General features: G+C 33.6%; 1 protein-coding gene and 1 long non-coding RNA gene across 7 annotated transcripts; one reads left to right on the forward strand and one right to left on the reverse strand.

Moving 5' to 3' along the window:
* Nucleotides 1-2924: 2924 nt before the first annotated feature.
* Nucleotides 2925-7864, reverse strand: LOC113276362. Of its 4 annotated transcripts, none has more exons than XR_003324336.1 (6): nt 7581-7864; nt 7271-7390; nt 5021-5275; nt 4185-4234; nt 3675-3757; nt 2925-3231 (listed from the first exon to the last, which is right to left on the reverse strand). It is a non-coding gene; the product is annotated as an uncharacterized LOC113276362 (long non-coding RNA). The 4 variants fall into 4 exon arrangements; XR_003324335.1 differs by having other exon boundaries at nt 4181-4234; XR_003324338.1 differs by lacking the exon at nt 3675-3757.
* Nucleotides 7865-13778: 5914 nt separating this feature from the next.
* On the forward strand, nt 13779-16502 carry LOC113274198. Of its 3 annotated transcripts, none has more exons than XR_003322854.1 (4): nt 13779-13904; nt 15366-15455; nt 15770-15887; nt 16010-16470. XR_003322854.1 is itself a non-coding variant. In XM_026523662.1 (4 exons), the coding sequence occupies exons 1-4, from the start codon at nt 13858-13860 to the stop codon at nt 16162-16164; spliced, it is 369 nt and encodes a 122-aa protein (XP_026379447.1). In that variant the 5' UTR covers nt 13790-13857; the 3' UTR covers nt 16165-16502. The 3 variants fall into 3 exon arrangements, 1 of the variants encoding a protein (XP_026379447.1); XR_003322855.1 differs by having other exon boundaries at nt 13790-13904; nt 15759-15887; nt 16010-16502; XM_026523662.1 differs by having other exon boundaries at nt 13790-13904; nt 15770-15846; nt 16010-16502.
* The last annotated feature ends 2312 nt before the right edge of the window (nt 16503-18814 follow it).

Consider the following 18814-nt stretch of genomic DNA (forward strand, 5'->3'; position numbering starts at 1 on the left):
TTGTTTATCATCTGACTTATGACCATTCTTCAGAGAAGAAAAATAAACAGAGTTATTCAAATCCATTGAAGGAGTTTTGACAGATTTCAAATCCTTATACAGTGCAATTTCTGCAACTAGATCAGAGTTGATCCGGATTTGTTCGTCCAACTTTTTATGGAGAATAACTAGTTTTTCAGAACTTTCTCTACGATCAGAATTTATCCCTGGTGAAGCGTTTATAGAGACTTTACTGTCTATAGAGTTAGATCGCTACAAACACAGACTTATGAGGTCTTAAATGTGTTTTCCTACTCTGATACCAATTCACAATGTGGGGGTATAACAACCCCACCCAATAATTCTCTTAGAAATCTGTATGAACTAACTCCAATATACTTTCAAGAGAATCAACTAGACAGTCAGACTCAATCTTAAGAAAAGTATATCAAGGAGTTATATCTTAATTTCTGAATTCAATTCTTACTCAAGCATGTGAGAAGTTTGTCTTGAAACTACATAAAAGAATATATATTATGGTTCGGGTGCCGGAACCGTGCATATAATATTTCATGGACAAATATTCCTTTAAAAACTAATAAGCAATATCGTGATCATTTAAACACTTAAGACTTGAATCATGATACAAATACAAAAAGTGTTTTAAGGATCAAAGATGTCTTAGAGGTGTCCAATAGAGTTGTAGCAATGCTAAACGCATTTATGAAATAGTTCATGAGCATCTGCTATTTAGCACTGGGAAGGTATGCGAGGGTACGCGTACCTACGAACCAGGTCGTGAATTCAGATAGCCAAGGTACGTGTACCGGGTATGTGTACCCTACGGTCATTGACGAACTCAGGCTCTTGGGGTACCTGTACTGGGTATGCGTACCTCCCCCCATTTACGAATTCAGAACACCATGATACACGTACTGGGTATGCATACCTACCTATATTCCAGAAACTCATATATTCATGGTACACGAACTGGGTATGCGTACCTAACCTGAGTCCAGATTTCATTAGTTTTAAAAACTCTCTTCTTGATGATCGAAGAGTTCCCATTGCTTGGGAAATTTCCAAATGATCAACACAGTTCTTGAATAATAAATTGTTTTGAACTAAGATTGCTAAGGACCTACGAACATCCATTGCTTGAATCATATTTCGAGATGTTTCATAATATAAGCTTGACTCAAAACTTCTTCTTTGCAATATCTACTAGAAGTCATACGACGTAGTCTCATATAGGTATAATGGTAATACTTGTGAGTAAATAGAATGGTTCCTTCGTCAGATACCTCTTTGTTGATGATGTTCTCCAAATGTCTTTGTTTGATCTTCATTCTTCAACCTTCGAGGGTTATTTAGTGATGTTTGATACTCAACTACTCTAATCCTAGTCCGAGACTTGACTTAAGTATACTAGAAATCAAGATATATTTTTGTGCATCTAACATTGACAACAAGTTTGAGATATCAAAACTTGCGAGTTCGACCGAGCAGTGCTCTAACAGATGACACCTTAGTCGTACTGCTCGCCTGCGCAGAGGTAAAACATCTATAATAAGTCAACTTTTGACCTCCTACAGGCTACAATGCCTCTTTGATCCTAACCTTACTTTAAGCCTCCTCATAGAGTCGGCCCTACACTCCTTCACCTAAAGGAGAATGTCTACGACTAAGTCATGATAGGACTCAACCAAGCTTGTGCTCTCCATATGACACACACGGATACAAAGAGTCTTTTGGAGCTCTTGACATGACTCTGAATGGTTTCCAAGCCCGAACATGCGCATTCCTCCATTTAAATTTGTGACAACTCAGAGACTGCTAACACGTCATACGACACATCACATACAAAGGCTGGTAACCTCACAAATGGGGGAGATAAACATAGATTTTTGTTCTGGTGGTCTACGATAACATGTGGGTATCATCCTACCCACATAGGAAGAGAATAATCGGTCATGAGGAGTCAACTATATTGGATAGGCTCAACTGTCGATCTATCCTTAACTATTCCTGGGATCTAGTAGAAGGTGTTGTTCCTATCTCCTTATTGATATTCTACCGACTAGAGATCAGGGTTTGCAGAACTATAAATAGACCAAGAATCGGTCATTCGAAACACAACAACAAATAACTAGAACAGAACAACAAGCTCTCAGCAACACTCTATCATAAAGTCTCTTCGTCTGCAACTGAGAAATTCTAATATCATCTCTTTCTATTTCCCTCCCTAGACCAACCATACCTTTTCATCTGCAACTAAGGAAGTACTTGAACATCAATTACCTTAGTTACGCAATGATTGTTCTTTATCAACCTCTCGTCCTCATGTTCGAACTAGTCATATTACCTGACTAACCCTCGTATATTTTTCGACGAATGCAAGAAGCAAAGGAGCAAGCACTCGAACAACTTCATAACCCTTTGGGACTAGATGACATTGGAAACTCAAAGTTTGGAAATTGATCAAAAATTCGTCTAGGTCAAATGCCCCTAGACCTGATCGCGAAGGGACTCGGATAAAGGTGGAAACTTTTTTGGTGAAGCTCTTACAAGTACGTGATTGAGGAAAATGTTGCAGATTTGCCCCACCATCCAATCGAGATATAACTTGTCATTCTTCTTGGAGGAAATAAGGGAAAAATGCGGTTTAGTCCAAAAATCAGTCCAAAAGGACGGTTTACTCCCGCCCGAACCAACTAGGTACATATTAGTCCAAAATATAAAAAAGTACACTAATAACCCTTATTATTTACAGTTTAGTCAAAATATTTGCAGTTTAGTCCATAGTGAGTCACGCTGATGTCATCAATTTTAAATAATATATAAATTATTAAAAAACAATTTATCCTTCGAACCGCTCGTCCAAAATTCACAAACTTTATATATTCGGAAAGCTATTTACGATATCTACAAAAAGAGTACCTGTATGACTATATAATTCTCATTTTTTAAAAATGTTAATTTACACTAGTGTGTACAACTATATTTGACAGGAATATAGGCAGGGAGTTAATGTAATGCATACTGCATCAACTGCTACCTTTGCATGACCTCTAATAACAATTAACGAAAATTCAATGAGACATCGATATACTTGTTCAGGGGCGATAAGATATGATTGGTAACAATTTGCTTCAGTAACTATCTTTCACACGTTCTCCATCATGAGTTTCTTATCAAATTTCAATTTTTCAGAGCTGCAGAAAGTTGATTGTGTTTTCACCACCTGGACGTCTGCAGTCAAATACGAATATTAAACAAAAAAATATGCACCACTTTGTACAAATAACAAAAAACCAGATAGTAAAGAAAAACTACAATTACAAACGTATTATCAAGATGTTAAGAAAGTAGAAGTCACTCTTATTTCATAAGATACGGTAACCATTTAATCACCTTTTTCTTTTATATGGGTCATAGAGTACTAATATATGATGATTTTCTTAAGCTCTGACATATCTTTCACTAACCTAAACAAAGAAATAATCAAGAACTCTACTACGGAATTCTATAGAACACATAGGATCTTAAACAAAAGCTAGTTTAATAAAATCTAGTACACTAACATTAGATTACTATAAATTAAGCAGAAACGCAAACTTACAAAAAAAAAGTTCAACCCTTGCTCAAAATCAGAAAATCCCAAATGAAAAAAAAAAAGAAAAAAAAAGACCAACCTATTCTTGCATGTTTCCTTTTTCACTACCTCTTTTGTTGTTGAGTTCTAGGCTTCAATATACATATACATCTTTTTTCATATCTGCAAAATTAAGCCACACATAACCACACAAACCTACTTTTTCATGGAAATTCTACTGGTTCACCAATATGTACACCCCTGAAAAACATGTATCAAACTGATCATTCATAACAATGCACAAACCTAATTTTTCATGGGAATTATACCGGTGCACCAATGTGTACACTTAGAAAACATGCATAAAATTGATCCTTCATAACCCCCACAAACCTACTTTTTCTTTTTGATGCATCAATATATACACACCTATAAAACATGCATTAAATTGATCATTTATACCCATACACAGACTTATTTTCATGGAAAATACACTGGTGCACCAACAAGTACACCTCCTACAAAACGTATAACCAATCAAAAGTATTCACTTACAAACAATTCTATTTCATGGGAATTACACAGGTACACCAAGTAAGTACACACCTACCGACATTGTATAAATACTAGAAGTCCTCCTTTATTCACCAGAGTTAGCACCTTTATGATCATCAAAATTAAAAAAAATGAGTAAAAAATCAAAGGGTTTCAATGAAAGTATAGGTACCACATGAAATATACATAAATTCCTTCCAAATGCAATTACAGTTAAAATTGTTCATTACGTATTCAGACACAACTAAGAAACCATGTATACGCAAAAAAATGAGTTAAAATGTCATAACAGTTGAAAGCATCACTTGATTGCCTATTTGTGAAATTGCAGCTACATGTTACTACTGAATGTCGATATTACGTAATTTGATACTTTACAAAAAAAGATTGATGTCAAAGGTGTATCAATGTCTAATATGGTTATGTACCACTAAAAATCCATACATGTACAACTATGTACATATTAAGAATCAATAGGTGTACAACTATGTACACATTAGTAATCAGGACGTGTACACCTATGTGCACTTTAACAATCAACGTGTACAACTTTGTACACCCAATACATGTGTACAAATATGACCACACCTGCAAGTTTGAATGTGTACAGTTATGTGCACATTACCAATCAACATATGTACAATTATGTGCACATTAAGAATCATGTATACCACTGTGTGCACGTTAACAATTCAAAATTAAAATCTGCACAAATTGGTAAGGAAAGTGTTTGGAGTATCACATCGTACTCCAGGATCATAAATTTTATAAACAATTTTGAATACAAATTAGGTTTTCCATGTCAAATTGTTGTGGTACAAACATTTAAAGATTCACCATCCAAGTAAACAGAACAAGAAAAAAAATCGAAATACTAGGGTAGATACATACTTTAGCCGTCTTATCAAATGCTCATACTTTTACCCATGATACAACCTCATCGAGACTAGCTCCAGAATCACTCCTATTAAACTCTTGAACTGTATTTATGTATACCACATAATCAACATTATTCTGCATCATATTTGCATTTCAAGTGTGATGTAATTGAATTAATGTTCGTTAAAGTTTGTCCAAACATTCTGGAATTTAATAATGCACCAACATATAATATCAACCAACAAGAAAACCTTTATCCGAGTTACCCTGTCCCAAAACCAACCAAGAACGAGATGAGTAATATCTTTGAAACTTGGAAGTTTCAAAATTCAGCAAATGTACAACTATATACACATTAAAATCAACAGGTGTACATTTATGTACACGTTAACAATAGCAGGTGTACATTTATGTACACTCTAACGATAGTAGGTGTACAACTATGTGCACATTATCAAAAAACATGAAATTACTATAGAAGTATCGTTGATGCATCTCTAATAATCAGTAAAGTCACTGCACTTACAGACCACAAGAAAATAAAAGGGACCGTAAATCCATACATACCCAACTATCCCATGTTATCACCGAGCTAACCACTAAACCATCCTAGAAACTTGAACTGAACATTTATAATAAACTATCTAACGTTGAAAAATCCATTACCTACTATATCATGACTTAAATCAAAAGACAACATTTTTAACTCAAGTAAACTATGACAAATGGGTTAATAAATTGAAGCAGAAAAGTTAGAACTAGGAGAAAAAGATTTACTGCAATGACATGTAAAGAGCTAAGATAACCAACGATTATTTTGCAAAGATCCCTATTAACAACTTAAGACACTAAATTAACAACTCCTAAGACACTAAATTAACAACTGTTCCCAGATAAAGATAAAGGATGGAGTGATATCAAAATCTTGAATACCAACTACTTTAATTGGAAAACGCAAACTTGAGTGTGAGCATCAATGACACACGGGTACCACCACCGATTGGTACCTGGTGGATGGAAAAAAGAAAAAAAACTATAAACTATAAGATTAAAATGAAATGGTTCATTAGAATGACCAATATTCAGTTTCCCAAGAGATTGACTACATGGAAATGTAATTATTTTCCGTCTCTAAGAGAGGATAAAAACCTTCACAGCCTTTTCCTATCCTTTACGATGTAAGATGACATTTACAGCTAAAGTACGGTTAACAGCAGAATTGTACACGCAACTTCCATATTTGCTTATTTCCTTCCATGCACATCATAAATATCAATATACAAACATACAACAAATTATTAGTACTATGAAAAGTCCCGTGTTTGACATTTCTGACGGAAAGGGGGTCTTCCCCTAATAAAAATTACTTAATTTCAAATCTTCCAACCTAATCCGACTTCTTAAGATTATCAATAACAGGTTGAAGCAATCCCATTAACCAATTCACAAGAACAACTCTATAGACTTTACACAAAATTTTCAATTCTCAAGACCAACGCTAATTGACTTGTAATACAAACAAAAAAGAAAAGGTTTCATAACGGTGTTCAACTTCAAAAAGAATGTGCACAACTCTGTACACACTAATAATCAATGTGTATAACTATGTACACACTGGAACCCGAGAGCGCATACCTATGGATCGTCCAAAAGGAATGGTGACAGAGTCTCAATTTGTCAAGTCTAAAACACCAGCAACATTATTTTTTACAAATGTGCACCTGTTTGTACACCTTACTTATTTACGCAAGCACATATTTATGGAGTTATTTTTGTTCATATGTACACTAGTATGTATACCCTTGTTGTTTACGCAATCATAAGCGTAAGTTTAGATTTAACTTTAAATGTTATGGGTACTTTGTTTACATTGAGAGTTAACTGAATAAAAATAGCTCGGGGCGTCTTTGTTTTTGCGATGATTAGAAATTTGTTAAGGTTGTGATGCTAAAAGTAAATAAGCACAGTAAGTGAAAACGTAACACTGCAATTGGCAAACTCAAAATAATTTGTGAAATAATAAGATGTAATCACTTGTACCCTATTTACCGAAATATGTATTAGCAGGTGCACCAATTCATCTATGTATTCCATAAACCAAAAAGGCAAAACATTTCAAGGGATTGATGAACATATATTGGACAAGAAATAATTGAATTCACTATCTACATATAAGAATTAAAGGCAGTACATGGTTAATTAATGCATGTAATTTCATGAAAATATATATCCTACATGGTAATAATACTTTAACTAACTCACCTCTCCTCCGTTCCGAACTGAAACAGTACCCTAAGATCAACCACAATACTACTTTGTGGACATGCATGTGAGGTGTTGATGGAGGGATCGCACTGCAACTGAAGTTCATCATCTCTGTCACTGAAGTAAAAATGCTAATCACGATAACATTAGATGAGAAATTAACATATACAGAAATGAATCTTCAACTATCTTTAGGTAACTGGATCTAAATAAAAAATTTATCCCTATTTTTGCATCTGTAAAAGTAAAACTCAGCTAAATTAAATGGACTATTAATCAAAAAAGTAATATCATTGATTCATCTTACCATTTTAAGAAATAGGATGCAAAAATCCGATGCAAATTAACAAAATATCCCTCCAAATCGTTATAATCACGAAGAACGAATCAACCAACCTTCAATAATTAAAGTGAAACTAATTGATCTAGAATAGATTCTAAGAACTTCACTTAAATGAAAAACACTGAAAAAATCAATTGATTTTGGAAGCTAATAGTATCGCCTGCAACAATGCTAGATGGAAGCTCTGTTCGACTAGGAAATGAAGAAATGAAAACCGAACCACGGATAAACATTTGAGCCCGTGGGCAGTTATGTCATGAAATAAAAATGTCTTGGACTAAATCATTTATAAAAGGACCGAATCGTTTCAGATTTGGTATATTTGGACCTTCTTGTACCGGGCTTGAGAGGGAAGGACTAAACTATCTAAAGCCCAACAAATTTGAGATTAATCGTTAATTTCTACAAACCGCAATATTCCGTCCAAATGTATAACACAAAACCCAACAATTTCTAAAAATAAAAGTTCGGGCCGTTACAACACGGGTCGTAACCTAGTACTATACTAATATAAAGAAAAGAGGCATTTTTGGTGAAGCCTTTTCTTTATTACCATTATAACCTCAAATATCAATTTATAACAACATAAAATCTAGGTGTTGTATGTAATAGTTGTACCGTGAAAGGATATTTCTGTAAAATAGGTATAGAGATTTTAACATCGAATCCTACTGAACCCAATTCCGCTCACTGTTGACATTTTTGTTTCCCTCTTCTTTGTTTTTTCGATGACTCACCGAAACAAAAACATGGGAAATTTTATTTTTATTTATTTTTACTTTTCCTCTCTCTCGAATTCTTGAGTCTGTGTAATACATTCAACCATGAAAACAGCGGAATCCCTCAAAATGACGATACATGTATCGCTTTGTGTTTTCTATGTCAAACCTCCAGCAAAAACCGTTCGTGGTAATCACCGAAAGGGGAACTCAGGAACTGAAACCCAGAACGTGAAATTGATAGATTACCTTGAGTTTTTGAACAATTACAGACTTTACAGTAGCTGATTCAAGAATAAATACTTCCACCGAAGAAAAGCCTTGGATCAAGTTAATCTTAACTTGAAAGTTTTTTGTTTCTTTTGAAGCATACTTGAAAGTTTAGTATTGTGCACATTCAATATTTTTGGAAATTCCTTAATTTTGTAAGGCAGAGGAATCGTCTGTCATGGAAAGATTAGCATGGTGCACATTAGGTGTTTGTTGAAATGTCTTTTTCTTTAAGTAGGTATAAATTGAAATGTATAGTCATTTTCATTTTGATCCCAAGTCCAACTATATAAAGAACATTATTATATGTTGTCCCAGCTTTGTATATGTATATTGAATTGTTATTATGGGCTGACACTTGACATCATTGCAGATAAAGTATGCAGAAATTCTCCTATACAAATTAGCTTTGGACCTTTGATGGTAAGCTACTTCCGACAGATATATTCTTTGAAGTTTAATGGGTTTCCCATTATTGTGCCAGTTTGTGGAGTTATGCAATGAAAAGTTTGTTTTGCATGTCTCTATGTTGTTTATATAAGATTGAAAAGTCTGAGTAATTTTGGATTTTTGGATGGTTAGCTCTATGTGGCAGGCGCATAGCGCGTGCTTCTTTCTAAGGCAGATTTTCCCCACAAATATTGTAATTTGTTACTCCTGTGTTTTATAGCTTTTGTAACGACAGGTTGGTAGGCGCATCGCCCGTGCGTGTTATACTAGTCATTAGTACAAAACAAAGCTAGGCTAAGTTAGCATGTATTAGTGGTGGTCAGGATTTGTCCAGACAAAGATAAATCAGAGGTTGTGGTTCTCTCGCACGTGTGACACCAATTCCAATATTATGAATGAAAAATGAATACTCAAGTCAAACGGGGAGGTTCGAACTCATGACCTATTGTGTCATAAGAGTGGCCTCTAACCAGTGTTCCACCTTGGTTGGAATTAATAGAAAAGATAAATCAACGGTGGTGGTTTGTTCAACTTAAATATCATAATTGCTTTATTAATTAGTGTTTCACTAGTTGCACATAATAAATAATCTATTCATTATAAAGTGTATTAATTAGTGTTTCACTAATTGCTCATAATAAATGACTAATCATTTTTTAATTATAATGTTTTCTTAATTAACTATAATATCTATTTCTATTGATAAGTAATTTTGATAAATAATATCAATAGACATTTTTGGCGACAATGAGTAGTAGAGAAGAGGTGGAGGCCGAAAGATTAGTGGTGGTTAAGGGCGGCACCAAGCACAATTATATTCTTTTATCATAAAATGGGATACAAAGTCCATTTTTCACATGTATCCAACTTTCCAAGAGTTTTTTCTCCTTCTTTCATCAAAATCCTGGCTCCACCCCTGGTTTATGGTGGAAGAAGTAGTGACAGTGAGTGCTGGTGAGTAGTGATGGAAAATATTAATTTTATGTTGTCGTTACAACATCGATAACATCGTAGTGTGGAAGATGTGGTTGGTTGTTTTTAACACTTTTGATAAAGGAAGGTACCATATATTTCAGGGATGATATCATATAAGATAATATTTTCATGATCGTAGTTGGATCACCCAAATAGTACTCCTGTTATCTTTGGTACTATATTGTATAAATCATGATTTTTTAATGTTTAAAAAAAATTGATTGCAATACAAAAATAATATATACACGGAAGAAAAAAATGAAACTAATCAATTGACGACATTTTGTTCAATCTAAACCTCATACATGACATTTGTCATTGAAAATTAGAATTGTGTCCAACAACTTACATGGGGTGGGCGGCAGTGATGGTGGCAGTGGTGGAGTCAAAAATTGACATTGAGGAGGCCTACTTTAAAAAAAAAAAAAAATGTAAACTTTGGTGGACTGAACCATAAATATATATAGACAACGTACTATTTATAAAATAAACTAAAAAATTTATGTAATTATTAAAAATTTAAGGGGTTAGAGCCAGGTTAGTCAACCCTTGGCTCTGCCACTAGGTGGTGGTGGATAAAAAAAATGAATTCATATGGTTTTATGGTGGTGGCGGGTACTGGTGAACAAAAACATATTATGCTAATTTCGTAACGCCACAAAATATGTAACGTTATATTATAAAGTATGAAACATGGTTGATCATTCTAATGTTAAAATAAACTCGATAAAACACGTGTCCATTTTAAATAATTGGTCCAATCAATTTCCATGTTATGTAATAACTAAACGAATGACACGAATCAAGATCAGAACATATGAAATTACTTATTATCGATTTGTCTATGTAAACAGTGGTCAGGATTTGTCCTTGAAAAAGATAAATTTATCAATGAAATTTGTTTAACTTAACCATTTTTAAATATTTTATTAATTAGTGTCTCATTGATTATTCATAATGATTAATTAAATTTCTATTATAAATGTCCCTTTAATAATCTAACATAAATACATAAAATTTTTAATAAATAATTGTACTAAAAGCTATATTAATTCTAATGGTGGTCGTGGAAGTAGGGTTAGAAGAAACGGTGGCGGGTGTTTGGGAATGGTGGAGGCGGTAACATTACTATTGGTGGAAGAAATAGTGGCGGTGGATGGTTTTATGGTGGTGGGTGTTGGTAATAGTAGTGGATAATAATAGTTTTTGCTTTTTAGTGAGTTTTATTGACCGATTAAAAAAAAATATTCACAGAACATGCAACATTGTATTGTAAAAGATGTAATTGGTTGTTTTTAGCACCATTGATAAGGACAAAAATCAAATATGTCGAGAATGATACCAGAACGTATAAGACAATATGATCATGACTGTTGGATCACCGAAACAGTATCCGTATTATATAAAGGCAATTGGTATGCCCGCGTAAGAGAACATTATCGCTCTCTCAAGTACTATTACATTTTTTCTGAAAGACCATCAATATCAAGTTGTTTCGCGACAACTACCTACAAAGACAACAACTTTCACTCAATTCCCGATATAAAACATTATTGACCGGGAAAATGTATTTGCATTCTAAAATATTTGTTTGAAAATTATGTTTGTTCATCAAAATCATCATAAAAAACTCTAAATCATAAATCTAAATTTCGCCTCCGATGTTTATAGAATATTTTTTGTATTTTACATTCTCAAATCATGCGACCTCTTGATTATAAATCAACAATATCAAATTACGGATCAATATGTATAGGTTTCATTCACTGAGTTAGAAGGTAGCGTAGATACAGATGGGTAGATCACACAAAGAAGAACATGACTGAGAATACTTCAATAATTTGGTCAAGAAATAAGGTCAAAAATTTAAGATTAACTTTCTATAGGACTAATTAGATCGGCTTCGATAGGAGCCGACTAAAATATGGATTAATAATAATTTCCACGTAAGACAATTTCAAAACATAGTTTGGCTAACTCTGCCTATGTAAAGAATGGTCAAGATTTGTCCTTCCTCAATTGCTATGTTATGTGAGAAGAAGGTGATATCTAAGATTGAGGTACAATTCAAATCTATTAGATTCATACCATTTACAACTGGACGCCTTGAAAAAAATTGACGTGTTGTTATTATTATTACAGGTAAGGGATACATTGACCACACTTGCACAAATAGCTCACTTCGCAACTGATTGGTGTTGCATGTACTGTCTAGAATTCAACGATGAATTTGAGGAAACAAGGCACCAGAAGCAGTGTCCGGAGTATTTTGGATATAGTAACTTAGACCCGATGTAATACGTATGTTCTTTTTTTTTTAGTTTTTTCCACAATCTATTTATTTAAGAAAAATGAACATTGCAAATACATAACATCAACAAAAAGTAGACAGATTGTGTTTGATAATAATGGCTACCGATGGTCCGGAAACGGCAAAAGAAAGGAATTGATGTAGAAGAATTGTTGGGATATACGGCGGATTACTTGATACGAAGGAAAGATGTATAACTATTTCGATTATGAAATCACATAAAGTTCACAGTAGAAGATGACATCAAGTTTAAAGTTAGTAACAAACATAATATGGCTAACTAAAATGTTAAAAACAAACAGGATATATAAACTTTGAAAGCCGTAGGACTTGAAGAGGCCAATTTTAAAAACTATAACCTTAGAAAGCAACGATCCACAATACCATAACTTTTTTTATAAATATTCAATGTAGAAGATGTGAACTTTTGGTAAAGGATCTATTGACAACCTATAAATTTGAAATAGGATCAGGGAGTACAATATGTGTTCAAGGTTCTTTTTGAGGTAATGTGTCACCAGATTGTATTCCAAGTGAGGTAGGAACATATGGAAGTGACAAAATGTCCAAGACTTTTGAAGTTACCAAAACCTTCGTTAAGACGAACTGCTGGGCACAATACTTTGTTGAAGATTTAATGGCTGAGGTTTGCATATATATAATCCCTTTGAAATGCTAATTGGTACACATTTTAAACATTGTCATCTACTGGGTGTTGAAAAATTACAGGAAAATCATGTCACATTGGAGAGTTTGTATCATCCGTTCGATGCAAAAATATATTTTTCTCTGCCTATTTGGAGGATCGACAACATGACCATGATAGATGAGTCAGCTGGAGCGAAATAGGAGCATGGGGAGACTTTTATGGACGATATTGATTAGTTGATTTCACTGAGATGAGCGCTACTGACGACATATTTCCAAAAAATATTTAAACTTCCATGCTCATGTAGAGCATTATCTCATTATAAGCAATGAACCTAAATAAAAAAGTGTCTGGAAGTTAAGATTATATTTCTTTCGTTTGAGAAAATCTCCAGCGGTAAAATATTAAAAGAAAAAAACAAGAAGAAAAGAGAGGAAAATCCCGACTATTTTTGTGACAAACCCATATTAAATCATAAGAAGTTGATAAGTATTCGGGACACAAATTATATGATATATTAAAAAATGAACCAACATCATGGCCCGTGCCATTACGGCACGGGTTAAGGGCTAGTAATAATATAAAGAAAATAGGCTTTTTTGGTTGGTCACAAAATTTGGTGTCACCCTGATTTTACAATAAAAGCCCTCAACTTAAAAGTCTAGACATCAGGTATGGTGCGTAGTATTTCGAAATTCCGAAGGGTATATTTGTCAAATAGACAAACGGAGGTTCCCTCATCGAATTTTGGTAGCACTCTTTTTTTGACGAACATTTTTCTTATTAATTTTTCCTCTTTTTTTTTTCTCATCGTCTTCGTCTGTTTTCTGTTCACTTCCTTCCACAGACGAGAGACCATGAAAGACGATGGAGAAGTTTGAAGATCAAGCCATTAACTCTAGGAAAACTCTCAAGTAAGTATCAGAACTTTGAAATCTATCTGTCAGTTTGGGCAAATTTTTGTTCGCTTTGACAAACTACGGCGAATTGAAGTTTAACTTGGTTTTAGGTTTTTGTGTTGATTTTTTGTTCTATTGTTACGATTATGAAGATTAATGTCAAAATTCAAATTGGGTTAGGTTTAAAATTCAGATTGGTTAGGTTCTGATACTGAATTTAGGGCACTTCGGTTTAGTTCTGATACTGAATTTAGGGCAAATTTGTTTTCATAGACATATTCAAGTTCAGTTTGGAATTGAATGCCTGTACGGTGCGCATCTAATTGGGAAGGGTACTCATCTTTGTGTTTGCTACTTCCTCATTTTCTAAAATGATATTCCTGCTAACTGTTAACAAACCATTCCATGTAAAGTCATTTTTTTTATGAATTTAGATAATTAGAAACTTGGTCATCTCCAGTTGCATTCTAGGTTACATATCAGATGCATTGAGGGAGAAACAGAAAATGGAGACATGGATTTTGTGTTTTAGATTGAAATGTTTTTTATGCATTGAGATAATTAGAAACTTGGTCATCTCCAGTTGCATTCTAGGTTATCTATCAGATGTATTGAGGAAGAAACAAAAAATGGAGACATGGATTTTGTGTTTTAGCTGCATTTAGGAATCTTCTACCTATAAAATTGGATGACATTTTGACTGTACGTTGAAATTGGATGACAATTTTCTCTCTATAAGGGTTTGTCCTGTACGAAAATGGTATTTGGTAGTTTCTTATGTAGATTTATGATGTGGAGACAATTTCTGAATAGTTTGTTATACTAGACTAGGCACTAAATGAACGCACCTGTCAAAAAAGGAGTATTTGTTTTTCTAAATTACGTACGGCTTCGAGAACAATTTATACTCAGTGTTGAAAGTATAATCCATTATTTATCGTTTTTTTTAATCTTTTATATGTATGCGTTAGCTTTTCTGTTTCAAGCATTGCTTCCGAATCCAAAGTTGTACAGAGTACAGTTTCTTAGAAGAACATGATACAAGAGAACTTCAACTACATCTTGCTTTTGATAAAAAAAAAAAATTAGATCCCATAGTAGTTCTGTGTATTTTTCAAAATCTCAAGAAAATGATTAATTTTCAATCGCCATTAGAAAAATGGGTTTGAAGTACGTAGTCGGATATGTAGAGTTTCAACTACCTGCTTATAAAAGATATGAGATATGAGATCACGTCTGTACAGTTTGTTAGAAGTACATTATAAAAGAAATTTTCAGCTACATCTTGCTTTTGATGTCAAAGTTTTTAGATTACCCTGTATATATGCATTTGAAAAGATGGAAAACGTATCACATGGGCCTTAAGGCATACCCCCAGTTAGGATTTTTTTTGTCTTCTTAGGTAAATAAGAAAAAAGTTTAACACCTTACAGTGAAAAGGTTAAACAAATAATCAGTAAACATTGTATATTGCAGGTATGAGAACGAACAACACTCGCAGCAGGCTGTCTCTTGGAGTCGCTATACTTGGACAATTTTTTATTTAAGTGGCCCTCCATGCATCAGGTAATGGTCTGAATGCTTTGATTTCGACTAATTAAATCTATCAATGCTAATAGTTGGCTTTGGGAAACACTTTTATAATTTGTATTGCTCTTCAATTGATGCGTCTTCAAATCTGTTACGTGCACATTAAACAATTTGTTAGATCATCATCATTTAATTATTTGTTCACCTTATGGCTTCGTGCTAAATTTATGCTTTCTGACCAGTCTATTTTATTTTATTTTTAAAAAGATTTAATTTTACTTCCTTGACATCCACTCTATCTTCTTTCTTCTCTAAATTGGTTTCAAATTGACATACTAGCATTCATGCAGTTGCGTTGGAGAGGTACGGAAATTAGCTGCTGCTGGTAGTCATTGCACTGCACTGTCTGATGTATGTTCCTTGAAAGGTGTGTGAATTAATCCTTGCTGACAATGTGACTTTTTAAAGGTGAGTTTGCGAATTTGGCAGACCAACAAAATTTTCCTCTCTATTCACCTAAACACTCTATGATGTCACGTAGAAGTTTTCTCTTCTGATTTTTGATTGATTGAGGCTGTACCTCTTCGCAGCAATGGTAGGAAATAAAGTCATAGCCCTAGAATTACAGAGCAAGCTCGAGTACGAGGGTCGACAGAAACATCAAAGGAGCACAGTAGAGTACCATAACTCTGTAGATGTTCTAGAATGCAGAAGCAAGCTTGAATTCAGGATAATCTTGATATGAAAAAAATGAAAGGAAAGGATAATGTCGCCATGAATTGGAACCACATCAAAAGCTAATCAGCTACAGCAGTGGCAAATTCTTGGGATAACCAAAGAAAGCTGGATGAAGAAGTCTACCTGTCCTAGAAAAGTATAGTATATCATAATACGTTTTTAAGATGTAAAAAAAATGCATACAGATACGTTTTTGGTGTAAATGGATATTTTTATTAGAAAAGCTATTGATTTTATTTTGAACGCAACGGCAGGCGTATCGCGCATGCGTGCTATACTAGCATACATTAATAAGACATCCTATGTTCAGATTATCACTATATATCTTGAAACTTACTCGTGAAATAAGTTCAGATTATTACTATATATCTTCAAAGTTAATCTTAAAATCCTGTTCATATGTATGTATGACTATTCTATTTTAATATCTGGGCTAAATAAAACATGTGGATAATTTCTTCGCATAGTATATTTCTGCAAAGTTAAAAAGATTTAATTGTAATAAGAGCTATAGATATTTTTCAAGTTTGTTTTAAGCTGTTAGGTTCACATAATAGTTTAGTTGATGGCAAAATAGTTTCTTTCCATAACAATTCAAAAGTAACTGAGAAAAAGAATACTGTGCATGAACCCTGCACATAAAAATAAAATCTGTGAAAAATATCTTCACATAATAATTGACATAAAAACAAATGCAGTCTAGTATAAATTTATTCCTTCGAAAGTTTTTTTTTTGAAAATAAATGGTTTATATTAAAAAAAAACGGCTAAGTAATTTGGACTTGTTCCTTGAACGTTGCCCTAGTGAACGCCAAAATCACCAGCTTCGTAAGAATTACATATAAGAAAAAACTTGCAAAGAAATAGGACACGCATTTGTTGCCTCATTAAAAACCTTGCCAAGAAAAACCCCTAGTGGTAAAATCTTGACTAAGAAAAAGAGTGCAACGTAAATTGGGATAAATTTTTGATGTGGGCGTTCTTTGATGGGGGTATGAGGGACAAATCAGGAGTTGACATGTGTTTTTCATATTAATTGATTCAACTAATTTTGCTTCCAAAAATATCAAAGATAAAATATAAGCAATTAAGATAACCAATATTTTCTCAAAAAATAAACTTGTCTTGTTTTTTTGGAAACAAAATTAGTTGAATCAATTAATATGAAAAACACATGTCAACTCCTGATTTGTCCCTCATGCCCCCATCAAAGAACGCCCACATCAAAAATTTATCCCGTAAATTGTCCATAAAGCTATAATAATTCTAAAGCTACCTATTAAGATAAAATTACATTTTTATAATTCTACAAATAAGTAGAAATTCTTCGTTCTCCATCGATACCCAATGAATTGTCTTCTAATGCTGGTAATATGTATGTCGCCACAAGCAAGTTGTGGAAACTGAGCGTCTTGACTCGTGATAAAACTATCAAAATATGGTCCTGAGCCCTTCTACCAATAACAAGACTAATAGAAGTGCCACGATGGCTTGTACATGATAGAAAATTCGTCCTTTCGGTGATTGAGGATGCCCTTATAGCATTTTCTGCAATCTAGAACTTATAAAATGAGAAATGTATCTCCAAGGAAATACAAGTAAATGAGTCACGGTTTGTAAAACCCGACCAAGACAATACATAACCAACATTGATTTCAACATCATGTTGTTTCACAGGAGCATTCATAATTCCTATAAAAAGAGAAATAACCATGTAATCTAAGCGCAATAATGATACCACATAGTGTTAACCAACTAAAAAACAGTAAACTAATTAACTAATAAAACTGGCAAGCCACTGTACAGGATGATGTTTAAATTAGCTAAACTAGTTATACTAGATTCCTAAAAAAGCTAAGAAGAGAAAAGACACAGATCTCAGCCAAACAGACTAACCTAGCTAGTGATAATTTAAACTTACGATACTAACACCAAACTAAGGCATGTTTCATGCAATAAGGATTAGTGAACTACTCCAACTGACAGTACTAAAGGGACAAAATAAGATCGAATTAGCTAGTTAATACACCATTTGTACCGGTTAATGACCACTGTGAAGGTTTCATGGTAAGCTTAAAGTAAACTCGCAAGTAAAAATTAGGTACACCTAAATGACGCAGCTTTAAAAGGACACAATCTAGTGAACTTGAATTACAATCATCATGAAAATTAGACAAGTAAAAATGAAATTTAAAGAGAAGTGGTGAAGAAACGGCCCCTATATAGCCAAATCAGAAGTTCAGCCCGACACTTAAACTTTTAGTTTCAGTCACGCCAACCAGAACCAGGGAGGGAAAACAGTAGCGGCTTGAAAAAAAATCAAGAGAGAACGATATTGAAATTTTTAAAAAGAATCAAGGAAAAAATAGCAGCTAGCCTTTGGGTTTAGGAGGGTCAGCGGAGGGAAGGTGTGGATTTGAGATTCTTTTCAAGCATATATGTGATGATAAAGAAACAATATTAAGACTAAACTAACAAAAAGAACCAATAACGAAAAAACAGTAACTAACTTGCATTAAAGCAATCAAAACCATACAGCATCAGTATCCTACATCAAACAGCAAGTTCATTGGAAAGAAGACAGAATTTTCAAGAGAAAAACCATTACTGGACCAAATAAAATGGACCCAACCAAAAACACATTAAGCAGATTCAAA

This window comes from Papaver somniferum, chromosome 4, assembly GCF_003573695.1.
Source record: "Papaver somniferum cultivar HN1 chromosome 4, ASM357369v1, whole genome shotgun sequence".
NCBI classification, from domain to species: Eukaryota; Viridiplantae; Streptophyta; class Magnoliopsida; order Ranunculales; family Papaveraceae; genus Papaver; species Papaver somniferum.

Excerpts from the sequence above, each read along its gene's own strand:
- LOC113274198 (XM_026523662.1), top strand. The coding sequence starts at position 13,858 with ATGGAGAAGTTTGAAGATCAAGCCATTAACTCTAGGAAAACTCTCAA. Across the intron at positions 15,456-15,769 it reads AGTGGCCCTCCATGCATCAG|TTGCGTTGGAGAGGTACGGA; the intron begins GTAATGGTCTGA and ends GCATTCATGCAG. Across the intron at positions 15,847-16,009 it reads TGATGTATGTTCCTTGAAAG|CAATGGTAGGAAATAAAGTC; the intron begins GTGTGTGAATTA and ends ACCTCTTCGCAG.